This window comes from Epinephelus fuscoguttatus, linkage group LG18 (assembly GCF_011397635.1).
Source record: "Epinephelus fuscoguttatus linkage group LG18, E.fuscoguttatus.final_Chr_v1".
Classification (NCBI taxonomy): Eukaryota; Metazoa; Chordata; class Actinopteri; order Perciformes; family Serranidae; genus Epinephelus; species Epinephelus fuscoguttatus.
Genome location: NC_064769.1, coordinates 12,858,637 through 12,878,653, shown reverse-complemented (window position 1 = coordinate 12,878,653; position 20,017 = coordinate 12,858,637). Strand labels below are relative to the sequence as shown.

Below are 20,017 nucleotides of genomic sequence, written 5' to 3'. Positions count from 1 at the left end.
GATTTATTACCAAACTTTTAAAATCATATCAACAACACCGCTGTCACCCAAACATGATTTCCAACGCTGGTTCTGATACACGCAGTGATGTTATAAATCAAAGACCATGACATGAATCACATTAGATAAATATTACGGTAAAAGCTCATCAGTTACCTGAACATCGTCTGTACGTTTACAATAGTCTTGGCATCAGCCATGTAGTCCTCCTCTGCACTCATTGTACTCTCTTTATCCACAACAACCAAATTATCTGCGTAGATAATGCCACACTGCAGCAGGCTGTCCAGACTGAAAAACACACACGTAGACACAAAAACAACAATGAGCAGAACAAAAGCAGACACCAATTTGTCTGGAACATGCTGCACATTCGATTAAATCTCAGAGACAAACTCCTCTATGATATATTTTAATGAAAAGATAAATGAAATATACAATACAATTAGAATGGAAAGCAGGAGTTTATTTGACAGTCTTACTTGTCTATAGTCCCAGCCATGTAGTAGACCATAGGAAAACAGCAGATGGCCTCCAGAAAGTGATTATCTGGCCTGCAGGAAACATTTGATATATGATAGAGAAAGTGAGTTTCATTTGGCTTTCTACTGTCCTTTTGATTCCAAATCACACAATACATTCCTTGGTACGATGATGCAAAAGACTGTAACTTTTATTCAGATTGATGTTTTCCTATTGGTTTTGTATACATGTAACTGAATGATGAGTTCTTTCATTTTTGTTGTTTGACCAAAAACTGACAAATATTTGGCAAGACAGGAAAACTAATCAATTACTCAACCCGTGTTATGTTCATATTGTGGAAAAAACATTTTACTCACATGCCTCCACAGTGAACAAAGAATCCAACAAACAAACAAAGAAGATTCTTGATGAATTGAAGTCATGGGGTCCATGATTAATAACAGCAAAACTATACAAAACATCCACTGTAAAACTCACAACTCATTTAGTATGATCCATGTCTCCAGCAGCTCCTGTGTTCAGCGAGGCAAAATTAGTGTTTTTGTCAATGGAGTCTGGCTTAGAGAAGTTTTACTTTTAGTTCAGTTCCCCTTCAGAGAGCGCTGTCTATTTGGGAAGTACTAAGTATTCTATTGGATAAATGAGACTCAGATTATACTGCACAAGTTGTGTGAGAGTTTGTAAATAGTAGGGGTGGCAATTACATTACATTATTATTATTATTACATTATTTTGTTTGAAAGATTATTTTTTTGGGCTTTTTGCCTTTATTATACAGGACAGTGTGAAATGGGGAGACAAAGAGAGTGGGGGGGACGACATGCAGCAAAGGGTTGCAAGCCGGAGTTGAACTCGCGAACGCTGCAGCAAGGCATCACCTCTATACATGGGGCGCCAGCACTATCCACTATGCTACCAACGCCACTCATGATACATTATTATCACAATACTTGAAGGGACAGTGCACCCAAAAATGAAAATTCACCCATTATCTGCTCACCCATATGCCGATGGAGGCTCAGGTGAAGTTTTAGAGTCCTCACATCCCTTGGGGAGATCCAAGGGGAGAGGGGGTGGCAACACAACTCCACCTAATGGAGGCTTATGGTGCCCCAGATTCAAACGTCCAAAAACACATAATTGAAACCACAAAATATCTCCATACTGCTCGTCCATAGTGATCCAAGTGTCCTGAAGCCCCGACATAAAAAGTTGTTTGGAAAAACGTCATTTGAACTCTGTTTTTAGCCTCATTGTAGTCTGTAGCTCTAACTGCCTCTTTGGGCACCACGCTCACGTGTGTTCACGTGCTTTCGCTGGTAGATAATGGGTGAATTTTCATTTTTGGGTGCACTATCCCTTTAAGTCATGATACAATATTATTGGGATTTTTAATGTTTTGCAATATGCTGAGTATTGCTTTAACATATATTGCCAAATATTTTTGATTAATTACCTTTTTTCAACTACAAATTATGTCCCCAAGGATAATCTTTATTGGCATTTGTTTTGATAAAGTTCATCCCATGTGAATCATTTTTAATGCAGCAAACTGTATCTAGTGAATTGAAACAACAATTTATTTTAGTGTTCTTGTAGGCTACCAAAGGTTTTATTTATATTTGTGATATTAATAATTTATTTGATAAAAAAAAACGATACTTGGCTTCTGTGTATGGATAAAATATTGCCACACAAAATATCGCAATACTACGCTGTATCGATTTTGTTCCCCACGCCTCTGGTAAATGGATGTTTCAACACAGTATTGCTGTCGTTAAATGCAGACCCCTATGACTTCAATTCATTAAGAGTTTCATCTTTTTTTGGATTATTCATTCACTGTGAAGGTATGAAGGAAAAACTGTTTTCTCCACATATTCAAGAGGTGAGTATCTGATCTATAAATGGTCATTTGGGGGCTGACGTTTCCCTTAATGCATATTAAATACACTGAAAACAACTTTGTATTTTCTTTAGGGATGTGAGTGTTTACTATGTGATGATATACAACAGTGAGCACAGGGGTCTCTGGAGCCTTGGTGTGTCTTCAAGCTGAGTCTGTTTGGTGCTGAACACACTCACAGAGATTTAGTTGCTTCATTACTGCCAGTCCGCCACCGCCACCACCGCCCCTGACAGAACATTACTTTATGCATCTGCCCAGTCCTGCTGACTAGAGACCCAAGGCTGTCGTAAGTGCTTGAATTGCGTATCCAAGTGTGTGGGTGTTTGTATTTGTGCGTGTGCGACAGCGATAGGAGGGGAGGGAGCGTGAGCTGCATGGAGGGGGAGAGTTTATTGTTATGTGTGTGTTTCTATGAGAGTCCTGAGAGCTCGCATGTGGGGGCTGAAAAGGGACACATCAGGGCTGTCGATGAAAGCCTGCTTGGTGTTCTCCAAAGAAATCATTTTCTTCATCTTTTTCTCCCCCTTGTAGCAATATATATCATTCCGGTTCAAGGCAAAGCAAGTTGCTATGGTAACTGTCTGGAGCTACAGAGCACAGCATTTTTATTTTCTTTGTCGCTCAAAACACACCGTCACTGTGAGCAGCACCACTAACCTAACATCAGGGCTGACAATGGAGTTCCACCTCCACAGCCTTGTCCTAAGTGCTGGGCTGACGTGAGCTTTTAGCATACATAATGTTTCTCAGCATGAAACGGTGAAAGACAGAGTGACGGTTGAAAGAAAAAGGACAATGTGTGTGTTACGTGTGTGATTGTGTGTTAATGAGAACTCACGGGTTATCCAGCAGCAAGACAATAGGGTTGAGTTCTTTCCTGGGTCTGTAATAAGCTCTGAGAGGCACTATGAAGTTATAAAGACCGTTCCCTGCAGTCTCAGCAGACACAATGATGAGCTTGTTTTTAAAACCATAAGCCTTTGCATCCTCAAAGCTGTTGTGCCTGCAACCCTGCATGAGGAACAAAAAACAGGTATTTTAGGTTTGCTTTTGTGATGCGAAGGACAGAGAGAGGAGGGAAGGACTGGAAGGAAAGATGGAGGCAGCAAGTAATTGAGTGACTAAGTTGGAACAGCGACTGCCCACCTGGTCCAGTCGTAGGCAGCAAAACGGGGCTTTTTCAGCCAACAGATGGCACAAGGTGGGCGAGCTCCCAATGTACGGAGAGTTAGGGGGATAACCTTTCACGTACCTGCCAAGAAATCCAAAAAGCATGAATGACACATTTCACAGAAGCAAAAAGCGTTAAGAAAAAATGGTTAGGCTTTCTTGTCATTTCTTATTCTAACAAAAATTCACAGAATGACACAAGTGAGGAAAATATGTTCATCTGTTGGTAAAGAAATGAAACTCACTTTGATTATTTTTTGCTTAATTTGCATCTTGCAGGTTTAGCATTCATTAAGTGACTTTAAGTGGTTCCAAGTATTTTAAGCTAAATCAGAAATGCAACAGCTTTTATTTATTAAACTGTCTGTAGATCTAAAATCCAGTTTGACTAGTATAATACAAGGACAAAAAGTAAACAAAAAGTAACAAAAATCTTACACCACAAATTAACTACAGCTGCTTAGTTAATGTGTTAAGGTGAGTAAAAAAACTGTATTTTCCACTGAACTGTAGTGAAGTGAAATATAGAGTAACACTCAAGCAGTGTCTTGAAATTAACTTTTTGATTTACTGGGTAAGGTGGCTGGTAGATGAAAATATCCACCAGCCAAGCATATTCTTTTGCAGCCAAAATAAACTAATTAGTTTAAGCAAAATTACTTTAATATGTTGAACAGCTCATCACCACAGTCTCAGTAACATTATGTGAATAAGTTCCCTCTGGTAAGCAGTGATGCAGTGTATATATCTAGGGCTTTTATTGTGAAAGGTAAGAATGGAAGAAGTGCAGCTCATGCGCTGCCGCTGACAATGTGGGAGGCAATAAATAATAAATAAAAGTTTGCTGACAGCAGCTGACCAGTGGCAATTGATAGCTTAGTGGATCAACTGATGTTCTGTGCAGTAAACAGTGCCACAGAACTAGAACCGATCAGGAAGGTCAGATTCGTTGTACTGTTAAGACTCGCACGTGTGGGTGTGACAAAGACAGCACAGGCGCAGCTTAGAAGCAGCAGAGCAGTGTGTCCCTTAATGACACCAAAAAAAAAAATGGTAGAGGCTTTAAGCAAAGTTTTTTATTACTCTCATATTTTGGCAGAAACATTTACACGCCAGTGTAGCAGATAACCTTTTGAGATTTACTTGCCTAATGGAATATCTACCCACATTTGGGTTTGGTGGGTGTTAATGCCGGACCCTGCACTCAAGCAAAGTAAAAGCACATCAAATTTGTACTTAGTTACTGGTCATGGGGGCTTGCCTGCCTAGGATGCTGAATAGGTTGGGTGCAGCACTTTAGACAACCAACATTTCATAGACTAAGAAGTTGCTCGAAGTTATGTGAACAAACTATATTTAAAGTTTTCAGACACAAGAAATCAAACTTCTGCCTGAGTAATATTTAACATCTGTTTGGTACTTCTTCTTGAGTAGTAAATATGTATTTATTTGCACTGCCTCCTTGTGGTTAGGTTTTTAAAGTATGGGTATTTGTGTAGAAAAACAGAAACCTTACTCAGTGGATGAATGGCCTTTCTCATCTGTGAAGACAGAGTCATCTTCTGATTGGTCACTGAGGAGGTCACATGGCAGGATTGAGGAGGAGTCGGCGATCTCCTGAACTGGAGCGATGCTCGGCCGGCGGCCCCCTGTTCCGTTTACTGTGGGCGGCACCAGTTTACCACCTGAGACGTCAGGCGGACTTGAATTCTGAAGGTCTATGGCAACAGTGCCTGTAAATTATAATCACCTGAGCGTTAAATCACACATAAAGGACTAGAGTCGCCACAATCAATCCAAATTCATGGAGACCTCTTTCATTAACAAGAGAAGTTGATCACACTGTCTAGTCTCACCCATGCTAGCAATGATGCTGTGCACGGGAAGCTGTGAGGGTCCGTCATAGAGTCCCCCGGCAGGTCGGCCCTTCCTCTCCTCCTGGTTGAAGATGAAGGCAGAGTTCTCCTCCTTGGTGATGTTGATGTAGTAGCAGGTGTCTGAGGCAGCCATGATGTGGCGCGGGCCAGGGTTCAGCAGGATGCTCTTGTTTTCTTCCCTCTTTATACCGATCAGACACACGCCATACCTGTGCGTCACATACCTGCTGTTAGCATATACTTGAAGAAAATATCTGACACCATGATCTGATCATTGCATCTAAAGCCATAAAAATATGACACTTCATAGCTAAGAATTGATACTTAAGGCTGAAAGGAATTGGAACATTTTAGGAAATATACTTGCCGGTAGAGTTAGCTTAGTTTAGCTTAGCATTAAGACTGGAGACGGGGAAACAGCTAGCCCGGCTGTGTCAGCTACAACCACCCCTAAGGTTCACCAAGGTTTAAGTTATTTACTGTTATCAGTCAACATGTTATATGAAAGTTTGCTGCACAGCCGTCTGAAATCTCTAGTGCACTTGCTCGATGCGGTAGATCCAGGTAATTTCATGCCATTGAAATCAAGCCCCCAGGAAGTGCGATTGGCTTTGAAGTGGCCAAACAGTGTAATTACACCTTCAAGTGATGCCCTGCAGTCCAAAGAGACTCCTTCTCATTGACTTACATGGCGAAAGAGACATCTGTAAATCAGTGGATACATTTTTTTGAGCATCACAGCCCCCCCCCGAAATGATTTAATCCATTCAGTCTGATAACATTTGGAAAGTCTACAAGAGTCACAAGATTGAAATATTTTATCCCCATTCAAGTTAACGGGGCGCTAAACTGAAAGTTGTTGGCGTTATGGGCCGTACAGTACAGAGGCAGTGCCGATCATCTGGGTAATTTTATACGCAGCACTTGAACCATTTTGGCTTCATGCACTGCTGAGCAACTTTCATAGGAATGAACAGGGCCCTGCCTCAAACGCTATGTCCAGTTCTCTTTATACATCCATGCTGGCAACCTCACAATTACGACAAGACTCTAGGGAGTCACTGTGTCTAGCCAAACATTGTCTGGTATGTAACCCACCACAAAACCACAATTTTTTTGTAGGAATTAAAAAAACACAATATATTGAGTTAATTAAACTTGAGAGGAGCTGTTAGTTGGATATTGCTCATTTCCGATAGAGCCAGCTCGCTGTTTCTCCTCTCCAGTCTTTCTGGCTAAAGCAAGCTAAGCTAACCAAACACCTTAAGTGTTATCTGGACAAACAAGAATTGTATTTAAAATTTGTAGCAATGAGATGATTTTTTTTGTTTACTTGTTTGTTATGTGCGACATATTTGACATCACTTTTTAGCTGGACCAAAAAAGCACCTACAGTACAATCCAAAAGCTACTTACTTGTTCTTTTTGCATTTATGTGTTAAAAATATCGTATTAAACTAGAATGAAACAAAAAAGTAGTCGTGCACTGCGGATGAGACAAGATCAAACCAGACAAATGAACAGTGACTAACAACCCCTTTAAATGTCTTGGTATATTTTCAACTTGTCAGCATCTGAAGAAGATGCTTTAGCTTACATGTCAACTCACTTCTTGTGAGCATGAAAGGAGGCGTATGTAAAGCTTTTGCCATTATACTCTCCGAAGAACTTGCTGTCACACACTCGGATGTGGTAGACCTCGTTGCCGGAGCAACACCCGTACATCCTCTGCCACTGCTCCGGAGACTGTTGTCCTTCTCTGAATTAATTCAAGGAAAATACAAACATACCACTAATCAGTAAAGCTGATACTTTTAAAGTGTTAAAATATTACCATATATGCTAATATACATTCAGTCAGGATCAATCATTATTGTCATTTGCAAAACTCTCCACCCACATCCCTTCAAATCTCAGGGGTCTCCTGTCCTCACCCTGAGTCTCCTGGGTTTTCTGATGACAGCTTGACTCATGTGTCAGTCACTCAGCTTGTCTCTAATATGCCCTTTGTAATGACTTCCGGTAATTACAGTAATTGCTCAAGCAACGGGCTGTGAGAAAAGCTCACAACAACCCTGAGGTAGCAGTTGCATACATGCTTCTTAGTACTTATTAATATTTACATAAGGAGATTATAGATTGTATTTCACACTCCCTGGTTTCCTAACTCAATGTAAAAAATAAAACAGCACCCTCATTATTATCAATATCTCCTATTTCCACTTAATGTCCTTGATGAGCTGCATGCCTCTAAAATCATCTTGTGCACTCCAGGCCGCCCACACATGCAATGCAAACATACACATAAAACACACATTTGTATAGATATACTGCAGCATACACAGTCAGACAACTATAATACACATTCATGCACATTTTTTGTATTAATGTTTGCAAGTTCAAAGCCTGTTTGCCTTTGTATAATAAAAAAAACACAAAGCTTCACTTTCTAAAGAGTTGTCAGGAACACTGTAAGTGCTGTAGCCCACTGATTCCCCTTTAATGCAGTTTCTCTCTGCTATTGGCATCTGCTTTTAGAAGTGATCCCTTTGCATGCTGTGAAAAATCATTTTCCACCGGAGAGCTTTTCACACTGTTTTACAGAGAAAACATCCTAAAAAATCCATTTAGCCTATTTGACTGTTCTCTCTCTCTCTCTTTTTTTTTTTTTTTTTGCTTTAATGCACTCTCTTTACTTCCTGCGGTTTTCCACAATGAGCTGAGACTTTTGTCTTTCACCTCTCTGCACCAGTTCCATTGAAACAATGTATACATCAGCAGACATGAACATGTGAAGTAATTTGAACTTTGCGATCACGCTAAGCAGAAATTGAAAAGGCCTGTGGAGGACCCTGGTTATGCAAGATGACCGACCGTCCGCGGGAGGTGTGTACAAGAAGCGTGACCAAGGTGGAGGTGGCAGGACACACACAGTTGAGAGCCAACATGGCATACTTGAACTCCTCCTCACACACAACATGATCTGAAAAGAAAAAAAAAGCATATCAGAAGGGCTGTCCAAAGAGTAGAAGTTCTATCTCATTTGTTACACAGAAAAGGTGCTTTAGAAGTGGAGAGCAAATTTTACAGGAATAGTTTGACATTTTGGAAAATATGTTTGTTTGCTTTCTGGTCAATAGACGAAGAGATCAATACCTCTCTCTTATCTGTCCGTTAAAGAAGTATTTCACAAACGGAAAGATGGTCTTTTCATAAAACTAGGCCGTCTATGCAGGAGAAAAACACAAATATCTTTGAAATTGGTGTGACATGACCAGAGAAAAAAGAGGAAAAAGGCTGTGGCATTCACTTTTGCACAAAAGATAGGAAACCTACAACAACCAGAATGCACTGTGTTTCACCAGACCAATAAACACTCCCAGTGGTGGGTGACGTAATGCAAACTTGGCCAAAGGAAAACAACAAGGCAGCCAGCTGGTAACAAAAATCCTGAAATACAGTTGAACAGTAAGCTGAAATATGTTTCTGAAAACATCTGAGGTGAGAAATAGGTAATGCAGAATCTTGATTCACATGAGCTAAGCACTACCTTGTTCTACAGTTTGAGCTCAGTTTTGGTCTGTGTTTGAGAGAGAAAGCCAGAGAGGGGCAGGTCTCTCTCTCAATCCACTTCTATACTCTTTGTGTCTGTAGTGGCGGGCATACTAAAATGCAGAAGCACAAGATGTAGTTCAAGCAACAGCTATATAAAGCCAGCAAACATCAGACTTGGACTGAGAGATGGGGAGGGAGGTCTGGGAACAGGTTGACAGAGGGAAGCTGACCACAGTTCATTTATGCATACTACCCACACTGACATGATACAAAGCTGGAGCTAGAGCTATCACAGGTAGCCAAAATGATCTGGCTCAGCATAGACCAAAACTCTGCACGCTGGAAGAAATTAGTTGGGCCATGTCCGATGGCCCTACTCCAGCTGCCAACACTGCCATAATTGGGCCATTGTCAAAACTGACCTAAAGCAGCATCAGCCCAAACCCAGCACACCAGAAGAAATAAGTCAAGCCACATCTAGTTGCCTGACTTGGTTGAGGGTTGCCATGAATAAAGCCCCAGAATCAAGCCAAATAAACAGGTCCAAATCCAGCAGCCAACACTGCCGTCACTGCACGATTATCAGAAACGACCAGGACCAGCATTGGCCCAAATTTGGCATGCTGGAAGAAATAAGTCGGGCCGTGTCTGGTTGCCTGACTCGGCTTAGACTCTTATCTTAAACTAGATTGTCTCTCTCTGAAATTTAAAATACACCCAACACCTCTAAACCTCATTAAATAACACGTTATATCTTGCTTGTTTAATTTGACAAAAGATCTACATTTTAAAGTTGTGTGGAGTTACAGGCAGTGTTGGGCTTGTCACTCTAAAATCATTGCTTGTTATTCTTTTCAATAGTAATAATATTGCATTACTTATTACTCCCTGTCAACTGTAATTCGTTGCATTAGTCGTTATATATATTACATTTGTGTTATACCCCATAAAATGTGTTATTGCGCCTCTCAGACAGTATTCCCTCGCACCTTTTTAAAGAGGATTTTGATTCAGTTGGATCTTTTATTCTTGTTCTGATTCATAACTGTTTTAGTTCAGGGTGTTTTCCTGCCCCTTTTAAACATGCTATAGTGCAGCCACTCATTAAAAAGCCTAGCCTGGACCCCTCTGTTCTCTCCAACTTCAGGCCCATCTCCAAATTACCCTTCCTGTCCAAAGTGTTAGAGAAAGTAATTGCTGTACAGTTGCAATTATTTTTAGTACAAAATGATATCTATGAGAAGTTTCAATCTGGTTTTAGGTCTGGTCACAGTACTGAAACTGCTCTTTTAAGAGTGTTTAATGATCTTGTCTTAACTGTGGACTCAGGATGTGCCGCTATCCTGGTGACCTTAGATTTGACGGCTGCCTTTGATACTGTTGATCATAGGACCCTCTTATCACGCCTAGATCACTGTGTAGGCATTAAAGGTGCTGCCCTCAAGTTGCTACAGTCGTACCTAACCGACAGGAGTTTCTCTGTCCATCTGGGTGAATTCTCCTCAAATGTGGCCCCTCTTACCTGTGGGGTCCCCCAAGGCTCCATTTTGGGCCCTTTATTGTTTTCTTTATATATGCTGCCCCTAGGTTCCATTCTCCGTAAGCATAATGTTTCTTTTCATTGCTTTGCAGATGATGTCCAAGTGTACCTCTGTTAGCTTGTCTTAATGACATAAAAACTTGGATGGGCCTAAATTTCCTGAATCTAAATGATAATAAGACTGAGGTTATTGTATTTGGATATCCAGAATGTGTAAATGACTCTGTTGGTGCTCTGGGCCCCTTGGCTTCCAAAAACTGTTCTTTTATTAAAAGCCTTGGTGTCACTTTTGATAGTGCTTTTAAGTTTGATAGGCAAATTGGTTCTGTGGTCAAAGGTGCTTTCTTTCAGCTTCGCCTGCTCGCCAAAGTAAAGCCCATCTCTCACCCAAAGACTTGGAGAGAGTTATCCATGCCTTCATTACGTCTAGGCTTGATTACTGCAACTCTCTGTATGTGGGCTTAGATAAACATTCTTTGCGGCGTCTGCAGCTAGTGCAAAATGCTGCTGCTCGCCTTTTGACCAGCACGAAAAAACGTGATTATATCTGGCCTCTTTGCATTGGCTTCCTGTCCGCTGCAGGATTGATTTTAAGATTTTGATGTTTGTTTTTAAGATATTGAATGGTCTGGCCCCCCAGTACTTAGTTGAACTCATCCATGTTCACACACCAGCTAGAGCTCTGAGGTCATCAAATGAGTTGCTTCTAGATGTCCCAATATCTAGGCTCAAAACTAAAGGCGACCGAGCCTTCGCGGTGGCTGCCCCAAAATTGTGGAACAGCTTACCACTGTATATTAGATCTGTCCAGACTCTTGAGATATTTAAGTCGTTGCTGAAGACCCATCTTTTCTCGTTAGCATTTGACGCATGTTGAGCCGAACATTGCCGATGTATGGACTGTTTTTATTGAATTTTGTGCCTATTGTGCACTTTATTTTGTTTTCTATTGTTACTCTTGTGTGCTCTAATACTGTATTTTTCTATTTCTATAGTTGTATTTTAATACTTTAGTGCTTTCTAGATTGTACAGCACTTTGGCAAACCTCGGTTGTTTTATATGCGCTATATAAATAAATTTGACCTTTTGACCTTTGATCTCCCCAAAATTAAGATGTGTGCCTCTGTGTGAATGTCAGAGTAATCACCATTAAGTGTAGCTAAGGTTCAATTGCATGTGACCAGTATTTTCCCATGGCTCTGCCCGAAAGATGGTGTCACTCATGGAGCAACATTTCATCCATCACACATCCAGTCACAAGCTTCATCACTTTCTTTTAGCTTGCAGCTGTCCACCAGAAAAATTCAATTTTATTTTTTTAGCCAGTGAAGAGCTACAACTGACCTCTGTGGCCAAGGAGGACTAACCTTTGGTGGGGTGTATTTCCTGGAGCTTCACGTTGTTGTGCTGTCAGTCGCAGTAGCTGAGGTGTTTCAGACCACAGGTTTTGCCGCTAAGGTAAGAGTTTCCAACTAGCTTGCTGCTTTGTGATGTGCGTGCACAGCATGAGGGTTTCTAAAATGAGTCCACTGATGTTTTAAGTCAGTTATGATGTGATAACAAAAGTAACGTTGTGACGAGTTGTTTGGTTTTGGAGTAACTGCAGTATTATTATCACTGAAATTTCATTAGTAATTACTTACACTACTCGTTACTGTAAAAAGTATTACTGCCCAACACTGGGTACGGGCTACTATGTGTTTTTAAGGATTTTCTGAAAACCACAACTTGTTGTTCAAACATTTGTTTTTTAAAATTGATTAAAAAAACAACAAAAAAAGTTTGAACCGAGCCAGGTTAGCTGTCTCCCCTAATTAACTAATTAGCTAATTAACTCCCAGCTCTGTCGCATCATATTCAATCCTTCTAACTTTTCGATAACTTAAGGGCAGCAGAACAAGCTATAAACACAACACTAATATATTATCAGCTTTTAAATTCACATAGTGTATTCAAATAGTTCAGTGAGTACACTACTGAGTCCTTACTGCAGCAGCTTGGGTTCAAATCCAGTTTGGTGCATGCCATCCCCTCTCTCTCCCCTGCCTTTCCTGACTATCAAATAAAATAGTGAAATGCACAAAAAATAATCTTTAAAAGCAACAACAAAAAAGTTAATACGGCAACTTCTTAGCAAACAGCTCTCTTTTTACACATCCAGCAAAAACAAAGCAAAATTGGTACTTATTTGAAGTCGTGTTTTCGGCCACCTGATGAATGTAAGTCCAACATTCACTCTCCTTTTAAGTGTCTCCACCAGCTCCTGAGGGAAGTATCTGGCTCTTCACCTGCTAAGTGCTCCGCTGTGTTCACCAGCTAGTCGGCAACTTTGTCATTCAGCCGAAAGTGCCGCCATGAGAGCAATGAGAGTGAATAGAAAAGTGCATAGAACAAAATAGAAAACTGAAAGACGCCATAAGACTATACAGCTGAGGGGAACTGCTGGTTGCTTTAACGGACAGACATAAGAGTGGGATTGATTTTCTCATCTACCTCTCCTCTCAGAAAGCGAATAAGCGTTTCACTGCCAGTTTGGAAACTCTCACCTGCAAACTTCACATGGAACTTATTTTCCGGTTTGAGTATCTGGACATAAAGGGGACAATTTGGAGCAAAGTCCTTTACCGCCCAGGCTCTCAGGATGGTCTGATGGTCCTGAGGGAAAACAGTCAAAGATAATGCATTTTCAAAGTAATCTCCTTTTATTAATTGGTAATTCTCTTCATGACTGACAGCATTAATGACTTGAGTTTTGTAAACAACTCATAATAGGTAAAGACTTATCACAGAGAGTTCATTAACTGTTGTTCTGCTTACCGCAGCCATACGATCCACCTCGTTACGACTGCTTAGAATGAAACAAGCCTCTGCGTCGTCCATTCTGCAGCGACGAGACAAGTTGACAAACGACAAAACAAACTCATAATGCATGAAACACAAAGACAAATCACTCAAATACAAAACAGCAGGAAAGAATCGTAAACAAAAGAGCCAGCCAATGAAATGACCTTTGACCAGTCAGAAGACAACAACAGCAACATCCTATGATTTAATATTTAATTTAATGTCACCGGCATATAGACAAACACGCAAAGAGCAACCTGAAATGCTCTGCACTGTATATGTGCTGTAAGTGTGGAGCTGTTTTTGCATATGATTAACACAACCAGGAGAGTGCAGAATGCAAAACAAGTGTGGGAGGATTTGAAACGGTGCCAGATGCAGGATGTAAGCGCGACACACACACCCAGTCCTCTACTTCTAATTGCTCTATCACAACCCTGCCGAATGTTTACAGTGAAGTTACATAACCAATTCCATCAAAGCAATACTTTAGTGTTTGGTGTTAGGGGTTCCATACATTATGGTACAAATGCAGCGCAGGACCATTGTGTGTTTGTGACAGGGGTATTCTCTTAGACTCGAGAAACTTCCTCCGAAGCCACAGACAATACGAACTGTGATGAGTAAACTGACCTCAGTGAGTAAAATCACTTGGATTTTCCCTTTAAGCTTGGCTGTATCTCTGTTAAGTACTTTGAGACATGCATGTAATTAAAGCTACGAAAATAGACTTGACGTACAGATTGACAGCAGGTCTTTCAGTCCTTTCATCAGCGTTAAAATTTTCACTTTCATGACTCAAAATTATCTGAAGAATGTGAGACGGATCATGATTGCTCTCCACAGAGAAAGTGGTCCATTTAAGAGCCGAGTCTCAAAAGAAATGGGTATAGCTTGAATGAATAATTACAATGTTGTCTCAGTTAGAGGCAACACAATAGCTCTGACAAGTCTATTTACTGAGAGAGAAATGAGAGAATATTTGGGCAGCATTAAGGAAAGGAAGGACAATAGAGGTTCACATCTTACTGATGGTTTGCAGCAATTATTTTTACCTAACCTAAAATGTAAAATATAAAAGGTCTGCATCCACTATAGACAGTTTGATCTGACACAAAGCTTAGCAGCGACTGTAGGTGCATGCTGCAAGGCTGCAGATTGAATACCAAAGGAATCAATGAATTTATTTTCCCGAAGTATCAGGAATACCAATCAATAATGCACTTCAGTAAACATCTTACACCCGATCCTCCTCCCCACAAATTATACAGACACTGTTCATTCATCAGCCCTCCAGTAGGCCTGTTTGTGATGGAGATATCAAAATTAGATGATTCCTTTCACCTTTAATTAGAGCAATTATAGCATTTAGACAGATCTGTGTGATCAGATAAGCATATCAGCAACAAGAATAAATCGAGGCACAGCGGTGCTTTGAGCTTCAGTGAATCAATGATGCAATGCAAACTAGCACACAGGGCACACTGGTACACAAGTTGACCCTATATATAACTGATGCCATCATGGCCAGGCGGACCTTTACCATATGTTGTGATCCTGCCCTTCCATAACTCTGTATTAGATATCTGTTTTTGAATCAGTTGTCGAGGTGGTGAGATTTCCAATCTATATATAATCAATCACTGCTCTCGTTGGGATCCTCCTTGAGGCAACTACTGCACCTAGATACAAATTAGATCTTATTTCTTGCCTGAACCTTTACTGCAAAATGTGTGATATTGCTTCAGTGGAATATCCCGCCCACCTCTCACACTAGCTAGATTCAGGATGTATTGGGTTTTATGACGTTAGAAAAGTATTACCTGAAAGAAAGAGCTCCTAATTTGATCACATGTGGCTCCCGAAAAAGCTCTCACTTTGGTGTGAAGTTACATGAAGAGTAAAATGTTCTTGGAAATAACCCAGTATCCTTTGAATTTGATTTTTTCCCCACTTTTCATTTTTCACTGTCAAATTTCGTAGATATTCACTGTTCTCTTTTTTTCCTTCATTTCTATTTCTTTCTGTTATTTTTTTATTCATAATTTTCTTGCCAGGGTTGTATCTGTATATGTACATGTACATGCATGTGTATGCAGATCGATGTATAGTGATGCATATATATATAGATACACTCCTGGCTTCAAAAAGGGGAGGGTACATTTTCTGGAAACATTAAATGTCTATACACAATATTTGTCCAGAAGATATTGAGATATTTTTAATGAAGCATTGTGCAGGACAGAAGTCATACACCCCAACCCCAGCTGTAATCAGCTGACAGCTCGCTGATTGACTCACTCTTTCTAATAAGTCACACACCAGTCACAGGCCATCCTCACAACATTTAATTATGACCACCTACTCACTGATCCCTGCTACACCAGTGCTGGCACCCTCACCACTGCTGCTGCTGGCAAAGCTTTGTCTCCACCACCCAAGCCTTTGCCTTTTTAATTTAGAGTCCTAACATGGTTCAAAGGTCAAAATGGTATTTAATGTCTTACACTGGGCCCTCTCCTGTATACCCAAGGGGGTTTTCGCATTGCACTCCCTGTTAGCATGCTTCTTGTCTAATCTGGGGAGCCATCAGCCCCAAGCATAACTGTGTTTCCATTTGTTTCAATAAATGTTTACATCTAAAACTAGAGTGTTCCTGACTGAAGCTGGTCAAGTGTAACCTTTGACCTGCTGGTGTATCACTTACTTGGCTCTAAGCAGATCCTGGTCTTTGAGAACAGATCCTTGCAAATAGATGACCCTCTGAGACCACAGAGGGATCTGCAGCACTCTTCGCACCTGAAGGTCCATTTCAGTCGGGCACAGGATCACCACGTAATAGTCCTTGGGATTACACAACAACCACTTTAGCATCTACTGTGGAATGCATGAGGAACCATGTAGATGATGTTAATGTAGCAGTTACTGTCTTATTTGAATCACAAGTATTTTCCTTGTAAACATCCTTAGAAACACACCATGCAGACCATTATCACAAATTGTTTGAGTACTGTCGAATAAAAATGCATTACTTTGTGTTGTGTTGTACCTGCAGTCTGGGATGGGCGTAGAATTCATTGAGAAAATCCATGAGCAGATCTATCTTTAGTGAGCTGACGCACAGCACTACATGTTTCTCTGTCTGTGCTCTGTGTCGACTGTAATTCCCTCCAGACTTCTGTCTCTCCATCCACAGGTACATCAGCTCCTCAAACTGACACACACACACACACACACACACACACACACTGATTCCAACTACAACTCACAACATTCGAAAGTTAGCAGAGATTATTTCAGCAGCTTCCTACCTGCAGAGGCAGCACAACCAGAGCCACACAGATCATGATGACCACCAGTAGCTGTGAGGGCCATATGCGGGGAGTGACGTCTCCAAAGCCCACGGTGGAGAACGTGACGATGCAGAAGTAGAAGGAATTGAAGAGGGAGAGGTTTTTGCCTGCTCGTTCTAGGTGCTGGATTCCACATGTGCTGTGTAGTGCAGATGAGATAAACCATGTATGCAAACAAACACACTGCCAGCATTTATGACAATCATGAACCACTCACATAAAGCAGTAACAGGCTATCTCATGAGTCAAAAGTAAAATGGAATATTTCAATAATTTAATTGTTTATAATTAAATTAAACAATTTATACTTAACTTCCAGTCAGTTGGTAAAAAATGAAATGATTACTTGAAAAAGTAAATTAAATCTTGGTTCCTTTTTGTTATTTGTATCTTTTGCTAGTTTATTTTATTCTCAGCTCTAATTTTCCTGTTTTTGGATTGCACTTATTCCCTTTAAATTCCTCTAAATTTCCTTTTATTCTACTGATAAATTCTCAAAAGTTTCCTAAAAAGAACTATGTAATTTATGCAGGGAAATTAAAGACAATTTTCTGAGATTGTCATATGAGTACGTTCATTTTGTTGTGTTGGGTTTATCATTGATTTTTTTAGAGGAATTTCCTTTAAAGAGCCCTTCCTTTTAAACCAAAATAAATAAAATAAAATAAAATAAAAAAATAAATTTGCCTGAGGAAACTGTTTAGCATTTTTTCATGTCCAGCTAACCTCCAGTGAACTAAACGTAAATCTCAAGCATACGCTGGCTTAGCCTTTAAAATTGGAAGTGCACTGTCTCTGTTTTCTATTTAATTAGCACCAAATTAGGCAATTCTTTCTTTCAAAGAAACTTCATTGGAATTATTAGGAATTTATGGACCTGAAAATTGAAGTGTCACCAACATTTCCTTATTTCATTACCAATTTTTCTTGTTGCTTTCATGTAGGGACACGAATCAGCCAAGGCTCTGATACGATACGATACGATATGATACGATACGATACGGTATGGTACGGTACAGTACGGTACGGTACGATGCAATACTCTACGATATGATAATATCGCAATTTGTAAAAAATTGTGATATACTGAAAATTTCAATAAACTATATTATTATATATTGTGATTTGTTACCTTTCCTATCGTGCATTATGTCCTCAAAGGAATAATCTGTTTTATCTGTTTTTTATAAAGTTTTCAGTCTGGTCATCTCACTTCAGTCATTTTAATTGCAACAAAATGTATAGTGGACTGAAACAGCAACAGTATGTTGTTCTAGTAGGCTACCAAAAGTTACATTTGGATTTGCAATATTAATAATTTATGATATAAAACAAAATGTTGGTGTCTGTGTATTGACACAATTTTGCCATGCAAAATATTGCGGTACTATGCTGTATCAATTTTTTCCACCACCCCTACTTTCATGATGCTGCGACTAGCTAGTCACTATCTGATGGCAAGTTATACACTATCACATATATGTACACCATCGTAAAATTATCCCCAGTGTTATGCAACATAATACAAAGGCTTAAAATATTTCTTAATAAACATTTCTTGTTAAAGGTGTTAATACAGATATAACATTTATATACAAGAGGACCACCACCACAGAGATGAAATGAATAAATAAATTGTATTGAAGTCTCACCCAGTGAAGACCAGGCAGAGCAGGGTGCAGATGAGAATGAGGACCTGGTTGAACATGGCTGAGTTGGTCCTCTGGATTGCTCTGTGGACATCATTCTACACAATAACAACAGCATACTTTAACATTTGAAGCTAGAAACTCAACCCTGCTTATATAAAAGACAGACATCCACTGGCATCTCACTGATGCTGGTTCTGTCTGGAATCACTCACACAATTAGTTTTGAAATTTATTGCAAATAGAGATGACATTATGGTTCTGCTCTTGGATGCTTCCTGCTTCAGCAATACAGCTGAGCAGCATGAAATGCAGGACAACATTATAAAATCTAGAGAATGCAAAAAAACCCCATCCCAAGCGGGAAAAAACCTGCAGGGTGCGCACAATCAGAGCAGAACCAAATGAGGAGAGGGATTCGTTGTTGTCAACAGCAGCCGCAGTACGACTGTGAGCATGAAGAAACAAAGTGAACTAACATTTTAATGACTTAATGACTTAACAAAGCCATTAAAATGTTGATTATAAACGAGTCATTAACAGAAACAATTACGTTAATGCTTTTCACTCACAATCATGTTCTCCAAAGCACACTTGGCCAGCCAGCAGTTGAGAAACACGGGAATGAAGATGTTTCTTATAGATGGCCAGAAGATCTGAAGTGAGACATTTCAACTTTCACTGATAGATAAAACAGTTTCATTTTAGCGTTTCTTCAAGCGTGTCAATCACACATAAAAAACTGGTCATCAGTTTGGCATTGTGGCTGAAAGGTTCAGTGAGTAACAGTAAGGGGGACTGAGAGGCATCTAGCAGTGAGGATTGCAGATCGCAACCAGCTGAAACTTCCCCCGGCTAGAATTCTTTCAGTGTTCATTGATCAAGAGGTTTTTACCAGGAGCTGAATTATCTGCAAATGTCTCCTCCTCTCCAAAACAAATGGATTAAAACTTGTTAAAATTCTGAATAAAGTAGTTTCAGGTTACAGATTAGCGTTTCTCCTACACTGATCAGCAGAGACGGGCAGCTCCTTGAACCTGCTAATGCTTGCGCAACATTTTCCTCGATTAACTTAATGTGTGCTCACCTTATCTGTGATCTAGACGTTCTGGAGGTTTTTACCGGGAGCCAAATCATGCAAAACAAATGGAACCGGTGATTTAAAACAGTAAAAACAGTGAATAACGTTGTTTCACATTACAAATCAGTGTTTCTTATTGTTGGAGATGGGCCACAAGCACAATTTTTTTCCTCTGGTAACTTAAGATCCCGACATTGAAGGGGTTTTTACCGGGAGCTGAATTATCCACAGACGTCTCTTTCGCTCTAAAACAAACAGACCTGATGATTAAAATGGTAAAAACACTTAATAAAGCAGCTTCGCAAACAAAATCAATGTTTTTCCGACACTCTGGTTGCTGAGGGGCTGCTAACTATGGTGGCCTACACAAAAATGTGAATGGCCCTATCTCGAGCCGGTGATTGGTTTGTCCATTCTGGGCTACTGTAGAAACATGGCAGCCACCATGGACAAGAACCACTCCCTATGTAGATATACACAGCTCACTCTAAGATAACAAAAAGACAATGATTTTTATTTTCAGGTGATTATACACTAAACAAAACATAAATA

At 40.0% G+C, this 20,017-nt stretch overlaps 1 protein-coding gene across 4 annotated transcripts in view; it reads right to left on the bottom strand.

Moving 5' to 3' along the window:
* kcnt1a (potassium sodium-activated channel subfamily T member 1a) overlaps positions 1-20,017 on the bottom strand; it is a 42,096-nt gene that overhangs the window by 7,564 nt on the left and 14,515 nt on the right. For all 4 annotated transcript variants that reach the window (XM_049603406.1, XM_049603407.1, XM_049603409.1 and 1 more), the window contains 15 exons: positions 18,957-19,040; positions 18,388-18,482; positions 16,694-16,874; positions 16,432-16,596; positions 16,090-16,226; positions 13,356-13,419; positions 13,085-13,193; positions 8,317-8,425; positions 7,052-7,201; positions 5,422-5,651; positions 5,082-5,298; positions 3,542-3,647; positions 3,234-3,406; positions 483-554; positions 157-291 (listed from right to left, as the gene is read on the bottom strand). In XM_049603406.1, the coding sequence (XP_049459363.1) occupies positions 157-291; positions 483-554; positions 3,234-3,406; positions 3,542-3,647; positions 5,082-5,298; positions 5,422-5,651; positions 7,052-7,201; positions 8,317-8,425; positions 13,085-13,193; positions 13,356-13,419; positions 16,090-16,226; positions 16,432-16,596; positions 16,694-16,874; positions 18,388-18,482; positions 18,957-19,040 (2,027 nt within the window). The remainder of the gene's footprint in view (positions 1-156; positions 292-482; positions 555-3,233; positions 3,407-3,541; positions 3,648-5,081; positions 5,299-5,421; positions 5,652-7,051; positions 7,202-8,316; positions 8,426-13,084; positions 13,194-13,355; positions 13,420-16,089; positions 16,227-16,431; positions 16,597-16,693; positions 16,875-18,387; positions 18,483-18,956; positions 19,041-20,017) is intronic.